Here is an 8,376-nt window from a genome sequence, read left to right on the forward strand (position 1 = left end):
ACCCCCCCCCCCCCCCCCTGGAACAAGATCTTACCCTATAGTCATGATATGTTTCGGATCAAATTTGTCCTCGCAGTACCTTAGCATTATGCTTGATTTCCCGACGGCCCCGTCACCAATTAGTATGACTCGGAGGACAGCATCGCAGTCATTGTGGGTGGACTTCATTAAATACAAAAAATATGGAGACCCTCGGGGTCGTCCTTGACTGTAGCCCCGTAAACTTTAGCGAGCTGAGCGGCAGTACAGAAGCCGCCGCGACTGCGGTCGGGATGGATGGGGAAGATAGTATGAGCTTCAAGGACTGGTGGAATGCTGCATGCAGCTACCTGCTGCACTATTCCCAGTTCTTTCCAACTAATAACTTGATTGTCAGTGTATGTCATGCAAATGCTGCCAAATTCATTTACAGAGGCAAGGCCGTCGACTTTGATATACGCACCGCCACGAAGACCTTGTTTACGGTGGTCATGCCCTCTTGGGCCTGTGACGGGCTCTCCATGCTCCCTCTCGCACTAAACAAAACCCTCGCTTGTAAGCACGAACACCACTCGACTCCTATCCTTGCATGCACACGCGTGTGTGCAGGCAGACTTGCTTTATGTACAGCGGCTTTACTAACGAACGAACAAAACATGCGACTTCTAGTGTTGCTGGGTAGCAGCGGTCCCAAGCACACGCACATCAGCGAAGAGGTTCTACGCGTGGTGTTCGCGGCCTCCAAGGTCGGCGCTGTGATCGACTGTTTCTGCTACCATGGAAAAATTGCTCCCGTCTGGCAGCAAGCAAGCATCTGCACGGGTGGACTCGCACTGACCTACCAGGACCATGCCAACCCGAGTAGCTGGCAGTTGCCCATTCCGCAAACCAAAGAGCTACAAAAAAAGGCGGCCCTTATCGTTCCACTCTTTCTCTGCGTACGGACACGCGTCCCTCTTCCCTATGCTCTTCCCTGTGCCACCGGCAGACCGAACAGACGTTCTTTAGTACTTCTTCCTGGGCCCACACGAGTGGCGACATACATTCGCGGCAGTCCCCAGCTTCAGCGTTGAGAACGCCGCCACCTGTTGCTGCCACGGCGAAAAGGTTTTGATTGGGAAGCTGTGCCCCAATTGCTTCACCAGTAAGCCAGCCACCCGTTCGCTCACTTCAGCCGGCCACCAGTAGTAACGCACACCGCCGCGGTTCACCCCCACTATGTTGTGTAGTCTACTGTCAAGACGTACATGCGTGTCCAACATGCCGGCAGGGTCCAAGAGGACTGCAGGCCTCGCGGTGACTGCAGACCTCGCGGTTACTCCGCCTCGTGATTCCACCTCCTCGTGATTCCACCTCCTCGTGGCCCCTCCTGTCACGGTACAGGCTCGCCTGACGTCGGTTCTGAGTCGTTGCCTGGTGATCCGTGGCTGGATGGGGATCCGTTGGGTAGTTTGGCGGCGGTTAGTATCTGGAATGGAAGGCAAAGATGGACGCAATATTGGCTTTTGCTCGGAGCTACATTCCGTACCTCCTCAATTCCCACAATGATTTGGTCGAGGATTTGATCGGAGGTCACCTCGTTGGGGAAGACACCTCGTTGTATTAAGCATTCGAGTTGCAGCGCTGCTCGCATTCGTTGGCGGATAGATTCCTTATGGGTGGCGGGGGAAGCGAAGCAATATGCGAATACGTGGGGCTCCACCATGCTAGGATGGTCCTCATAGATCTGGAGCTCGAGAGCCCCGACGAAAGCGTCCAAGAAATCGATGGCAATTGCCGGGAGATTCATCAAGAAATAAACCTGATGTTCTTCCGCGGTCCGTCGTCGTTTTTTTCTTCCCACGTTGGTCTCGCCATTATTGGTCTCGCCATTATTGGTCTCGCCATTATTGGTCTCGCCATTATTGGTCTCGCCATTATTGGTTTCGCCATTATTGGTCTTGACTGTCTCGGCGGTCATATGTTCTGCCGTCTTGGAGTTCTGGACCGCAGACTGTATCTGTCCTTCCTCCTCATCTTCATTTGTTGTCATAAAAGTTCGACCCATTTTGCGAAGGCAGGACTGGCTGAACTTGGGGTTTATCATCTCCCTAATAAACTTACGACCGTCCATATTACATGCGTCCATTGACTTCTTAACCTTATTCTGCTGAATATTGATTACAGCACATTCATACGACCTTTTATTAAGGTCGTTGGTTACAACATGGCAATTATTAAACTTTGCTAAGTATATGCCAAAACCTCCAACACCACCCATGACATCATAAACGTGTGCTCCATGGGGGATCACCTTCACTAACCTGTCCCGTTCGCCAGCCAAACGACTGTTCCAAAACACATGCTCATAATCAATGAAAAATCGCATTCCATTTTCATACTAAGAGAAAATGCTACGGAAAGGGGGATAAACAGAACGGGGGATAAACAGAACGGGGGATAAACGGAACGGAACGGAACGCAGAGAAGGGGCATGGTAGCACTTACATGGTATGTATCATATTTGGGTTCCCCTGCGAGTAATTCTAATGGACAATTTCTGAACTCGTTGTCCAAATTATGAAGTTTATTCACGACCGTCTTAATTGATGGTATCTTGTCTATGATCACTTGACCAATTATGTTGCGATATTCCAAATGCTCCGGTAGAAGGTTCAAGTGTGCTATATGTCCTATTGTCTCAAAAGATCCCGGCACGACCACTCCAGAAGGCAGAATTCGTTGGAGGACTTGTTGTACCGTCATTGAATCATAATCAGTGGTCACCGTGAATGAAACGACCACCGCCGATGCCAAGGTTCGACCTAAGTCTCTAGGACCTAAGTCTCTAGGACCTAAGTCTCTAGGCGTTTCCTTAATTTTTGATTCATTGGACGCTGACGTTTTCGACTCTTTAGCTAGCTCTTTAGAGACTGATTGCTTCGAGACAGAGACTCCTTCTAAAACGTCCAGGGACTCCTCCGTTGCTGCTACTCTATGGGCGCCGCAGCCTTCCGCGTTGGATATCGCTTCCAACGAAACTGGCCCCTCTTGCTCCAGTCGGTTTTCTACTGCCGATCTCAAGCATGCAATGTCCTCAGCATTGTGCACTTCAGTAAGATGAATCACCCGCAACGTGTCACTCTGGTTGAGATCGTCTGCCGTAGTACTTGGAGCATCCCCGTTTACCAGTTGCGGAGAAACAATAACGAGATTCTTACAATTACGAGGCAGCTCCACCAACCGCCGACGACATTTCCTTATTCTTGGAGAAACTACAGGGTCTTTCAATACTCTCTGGGTTAACTGCTTGTCTACTGCTATGCCATAGGCGATGGTCTCCTCCGTAAGCCTCTTTTTCCAGTCGCCCTCGACACCGCCCATTTTCGCTGCACAAAAATTAGAGGCTAGAATCAATAACATTCAGTTGATTCACAGTCAAGAACTTGTCCTATAAAAGTGGGACATGTAAAACAAAACCTTCGAAGCGGAATGGGGGCCGTATGTGGAACAAAGTGTGGGGAGGGGGGGGGGGTGCACACGGGGCACGGGGGGTACACGAATATTGGTAACAAGTGTGTGCACACACGTGTGCACACGAATGTTGGTAGCAAGTGTGTGCACACGAATATTGGGCTAGCACAACAACATAGGATCCAAACTTACGTGAGCTGCTATTGTATATTCATGATCAGCGCCACATAGGACTATGAGGCTATTAAATGCGTTCTCATAGCAGCGGGTGATCTTGTTTTTATGGTATCCGGATATCGCGGTTTGGCCTTCAATATGTTTGCTGAGTAGGTCTCCGAGTTCCTCCCACAGACCAGCAAGAGTCAAGGAGACTTTGGGTGAGGCTCTGGAGAGGAACTCAATGCGGTTCTTCATGTGATTTTCGGCACCAGGTATATTATTAGCTTGTAGATAGCCGTAATATAAGATGGTATCAAGTTCATACATGACATGGTGTTGTGTGAAGACCCTAGCAGCCTCTTGGTAAACATTTTCAGCGTCCAGTAGATTATCTTTGGAAGTGTCATCGAGTCTTGATACGTAGGAAGCTTCAAGTTCTTCGTAGCGTCGAATTTCCTCCTCGTCAAAGTCATGATGGCAGACGGTGCAGGTACTAGCAGTGGTATAGTATTCGTCTTCGCCGGAGACATCCGTTTTGAGAAATATAGTTCCAGCGGCGCAGTCAGGACACAGGAAGCCACGGCAAGTGTCAGTAGAATGTGTGCAACGACGACATTGGCAGGTAAATTGCCAAGATGAGAGCTTAACTCTACGTATATGTACTGGCTTGTATAAGTCATCGTCGTTGATGTATGATATGGTGATCTCGTCTCCTGGTGCAAGGTGTCGTCTTGCTCGTAGGACAAAGGCGTCTTCGTCAGCATAATGCCAGGTTGCTGATGCCTCACAGCTATGCGCCATATTCGATATGCGATTATATAGAATCAGTCCGTCGTCCTCAGCATGGTGTCCGAACCCATTGAACCGCCATGCATTCAGGGCACGTTCATACTTCATGGGGTCCAGAGCAAGTCCGGTGGCACTAAGAATTCTGATGACATCGCGACTGGGAGCTTGTTCTGGATCCGGAACAAACTTGTCTTGGATAACCCGTTGTTGGGATAGATCCAACTTCCTTAATGATGTTACGGCACCCAAATGCCATACCGGAGGTAGCGAAAGCGCTTCTTCTTCATTTATACGAGCCAACTCTTCCCACAAATCCGGATCAGTTTTCGGGGTAGCAGCCAATACGGGGTTTTCCACGAAGATAATATCTCCTGGTTTTAAAGCGACTCTGGCAAAGAGGCATCTCCCTTTTCCTTCAACGCGCTGAATAAAGACCCTCTGGTCAATTTGATCCAGTGTGTACGGCATCAGGTGGGAGCCGCTGGAATATTCCTCGTCGTCATCATCGTCGACATTAGCTTCATCCGCATCATCATCATCATCTTCATCGTCCTCCTCTTCCGCGGCGCCGTAATAGTCTTCCTCCTCCTCTTCTTCCTCCGGCTCCTCGTCTACCTCCTTTTCGTATTGGTACCCTTAAGGAACTCTGGTCAAATGCATTGTGCAGTCCTACTGTTTTTATAAGAGTCAAGCTCTTGATTTAAATAACTCCGATCAGCTGTTGGCATATCCAGACATGCACCACCACGAGGTGCGACAGGTGCAAATTAAAAACCATCGTCAAAAATATGGACCTCCAGAATATCATCAACTCAAGACCACCCAATGGACTCTACCAAAAAACCAATACAACCACACTGACACAAGCTCTCAAAGATATTAAACTCAAAACCGTCATCGTAAACCACCTTTCTATTTCTACCTTGAAAATCGGTCCTGTACACACACAGATGCAAACACACCCCTAGGGGGGCTTCTGTCGGGGGCATGACGATGTAGGGGCAGGGGCATGTCGCTGTAGGGGCAGGGGCATCATGATGTCACGCTGAGAAACATGGTAGGCGGTTGCGACAGATGAACATGCGGCAGTAACGCTTAAACAAGTTTTGGAAGAGTCCGTTCTCCTTGCTATTTCAGTAGGGGACGAAGAGCAATTCAAGAAGGATTATGACCAATTGGAGAAATTATACTTCAGCCGAAATGTTCGCTCCCGGCTAACTTTCAATGAAACTGAATGCTTACTCTTAGGTATTGGCTTGATGCGAAATCTAAGGGATAACGATATTCCTTCGTTTCACGTCCTGCTTCAAGAAATTCGGTATCTAGTTGAAAAAGTAAAGGGAACAAGCGACATGGCCAAAAGTCTAGCACAGGGCTGGCAATACTTGGAATTCCCGCTAGATATAGAGAAAGAAATTGCCAACGGGAACATGTCCCGGGTATTGGAGCTCGCCGAGCGGAAAGTTCCTCATGACGCATACTTGCCTTTCACCCGGGCATTAATCTTGACCATCCGCACACACGTGTGCACCGCCCTGGAATCGGCCTACCAAAAAAACCAAGTCGTCTAGATGACGGTTTTGCTCCATGCTGTCTTACCGCAAACTGGCTTTGGTGTTTACCCGGGAGCTGCCGTACATTTATGGTCGAACATTTGTGGTTAATTGGGTTAAGTGTTCGCGGGCAGATGGTGGTTGTCTGTGAGCAGGCGGTCCATTACAGGCGGCGGTTTATTACAGACAGCGGTCTGCTACAGAAGGACGCACCAACCAGAGATGCACGTCGGCGCAAAGACGTCGATTCAGAGGGCTTCGTCAGGTGGTCGAGGTTATGTCCGGGGAGCCCTTTGTTTTTTTCCGATTTACCAACTCGGTTTCAAAAGGTGCACAGCGTTCCGAGGTAGCGGCAGGGCTGTTGGGCCTTGCAGGAGGACCTTCGGAGCATGGCCTTAAGTTTTGGCTCCATTTAAGGTCTGCGATTATGGCTTCATGTGCTTTTAATATGGAGAAGGAGTTCATTTCCAAGTATGCCAGGCATTCCCTTTGGTCCAATGGCCTGCCATCGTAAACGGGGGTTTTGCTGCACCTTTCTATCCAATCGCAGACAGCCATGGATTTCTTAAACGACTTAGAGGCGCTGACAATTCTCCCTGTTATCCAAGATTCAATGGAGGGGTATAGTCGTCGCATTGCACAGTTGATCTGTGTTTCCTTTACATGTTTATGTATGTCCTCATCTGCATCCCTATCCCCAGCCTTTTGATCCCCGAGTTCCCCTACGTTGAACGGTTGTCCTGTATCAGATGGGTTTGGTGGACTTGTGCACGGTTCATCCCCGCCAGCGCCTTCATACGGCTCCTCAAAGTAACACGTATCCAGCCTGCCGTCGACGCCAGTATCCATATCGTAACTAGTTGTAGTTGTGACTAGCCTAGTATTTGACAGCTCTATATCCTTCACGGGTATAATTAGGCTCTTTCGTGGCCATATCTGTTGAGGGGGGGCAGACTCTTATTAACGGTGATTAGAACATTGTTACGGGCATTGCTATGGTTTGTAAGACTTATGTGGGATGGTTTAGGGGACATATGCACAGGACCAGATGGGTGAATTCTAACCTCGTTATTCCTTAGTCTGTTGATAGCTTTGATTGACTGAATAGAGACGTTGTATTTGCTGGCTATGGTTCCCAGCGTGTCATTTTGTAATACGTTGTGTTCTATTTGCCTCATGAAAAAAGAGCAAGTCTTTGCATGACTCTACGGACATTGTTATTAAGCAAGTGTAAAGAGCTCGTGCTTTTAGATTGGGTCAAAGCTTGCTGCAATTTTACGGGCGCAGTTGGATCATTAAGTGAGCTTGTTAGATTTTGTGCGGCATATCTGATGGCTGGACTGGCATGATGTTTAAGGAGCTGGAGTTCAAAACAGCACAGCTGCGCGGTGCGCAGCTGGGTTTCAAGAATGGGTGTTTGCTCGAGACTCTCGCTCGTAGCTTCCGGTAAAGACGCAGGCATAGAGACGGGTGCGCACAGAGGTGCTCTGATATCAACCAGATCATTCCAAGTTGGGTTAACATGGATCATAGGTATGATAATGTCCGGTGCCTTCATTAAAATTACATTGGCAAAGGTAATACACCAAATGGCCGCTGGTGTGGGCGCATCCACTGCAATCATCAGAGCTTTCTTAAAGAAGTATACCAGCTGCTTTTGATTAAACACTACCAGCAACCTTTCCATAATGTCGAGAATGATATCCCGATCTTCACAAGAAAACAGTGCAACAGAAAATACTTCGTAAACTATATCACAGACCTTCGACGGGTCATACGAAACAGCCCGACTCTGCAACTCGGCATTGGCCACGCAATCATACAGCCTCTGTACTATCCACAAAGACTCATTCAGGTCATCTCGGTGTTCCCACTCTTCTTGGAACCACAAACACACTTCCACCGGGTTCTCCATGGAAACGAGCACGTCAACTGACAATGCCTTGAGCAACAAACGTCGGCACTCCGGGTTGGCAATCGCGCGAGTTATAGCGAGCTGGTAAACTCGTGCCGGCTTGAATGTGGCCGGCCAACTCAGCACTGCCGACAAGTTTTTTACCCGGGACGAAGCACCTCGCGAAGCACCTCCCGAAGCACCTCCCGAAGGCCCTCCTTCGAATTGCCGTAATGACGGCATTTGCTCCAAAATGCGCCCGAAGGCGGCCCCGTCCACTTCTTTAACTATTACTGGTATTGCTTGATACAGAGTTAAGCATATATCCTTGTAAGACAGGAGATGACGCCCTAAATGCCTCGGAAATATTTTGATTATTTTGTCATCAGCGCAATCCTGATACTTCGCACACACGCGTGTCCAAAGCGACAGGAACTGACCACCTCCAACAACCTCACCATCCGCCCCCAACTACGTTCTCCTTCCACTCCAACCTTATTGTTCCGTTCCAAGGACGCAACTACTCTCCTCCATAATTTAGTCAGCTTC

At 48.9% G+C, this 8,376-nt stretch overlaps 5 protein-coding genes across 5 annotated transcripts; 1 reads left to right on the forward strand and 4 right to left on the reverse strand.

The window, feature by feature from the left end:
* Positions 1–34: 34 nt before the first annotated feature.
* On the reverse strand, positions 35–168 carry GNI_081000 (Rab GTPase family protein; the record flags this gene model as incomplete). The annotated part of the gene is made up of 1 exon (XM_011135709.1): positions 35–168. A coding segment is annotated over one exon (134 nt), but the record flags the coding sequence as incomplete, so codon positions are not given.
* A 1,183-nt stretch (positions 169–1,351) lies between these two features.
* GNI_081010 (Met-10+-like protein) lies at positions 1,352–3,342 on the reverse strand (the record flags this gene model as incomplete). Its single annotated transcript, XM_011135710.1, has 2 exons — positions 1,352–2,359; positions 2,467–3,342. 2 exons carry the CDS (start codon positions 3,340–3,342, stop codon positions 1,352–1,354), a joined length of 1,884 nt encoding a protein of 627 aa, XP_011134012.1.
* Positions 3,343–3,594: 252 nt separating this feature from the next.
* Positions 3,595–5,108, reverse strand: GNI_081020 (SET domain protein; the record flags this gene model as incomplete). Its single annotated transcript, XM_011135711.1, has 2 exons — positions 3,595–5,015; positions 5,054–5,108. 2 exons carry the CDS (start codon positions 5,106–5,108, stop codon positions 3,595–3,597), a joined length of 1,476 nt encoding a protein of 491 aa, XP_011134013.1.
* Positions 5,109–5,168: 60 nt separating this feature from the next.
* GNI_081030 (SAC3/GANP family protein) lies at positions 5,169–5,951 on the forward strand (the record flags this gene model as incomplete). Its single annotated transcript, XM_011135712.1, has 2 exons — positions 5,169–5,279; positions 5,442–5,951. The coding sequence occupies 2 exons, from the start codon at positions 5,169–5,171 to the stop codon at positions 5,949–5,951; spliced, it is 621 nt and encodes a 206-aa protein (XP_011134014.1).
* An 896-nt stretch (positions 5,952–6,847) lies between these two features.
* GNI_081040 (carbohydrate-binding module family 50 protein) lies at positions 6,848–8,070 on the reverse strand (the record flags this gene model as incomplete). The annotated part of the gene is made up of 2 exons (XM_011135713.1): positions 6,848–7,138; positions 7,213–8,070. The coding sequence occupies 2 exons, from the start codon at positions 8,068–8,070 to the stop codon at positions 6,848–6,850; spliced, it is 1,149 nt and encodes a 382-aa protein (XP_011134015.1).
* Positions 8,071–8,376: the final 306 nt, after the last annotated feature.

This window comes from Gregarina niphandrodes (genome assembly GCF_000223845.1).
Source record: "Gregarina niphandrodes unplaced genomic scaffold scaffold00015, whole genome shotgun sequence".
NCBI classification, from domain to species: Eukaryota; Apicomplexa; class Conoidasida; order Eugregarinorida; family Gregarinidae; genus Gregarina; species Gregarina niphandrodes.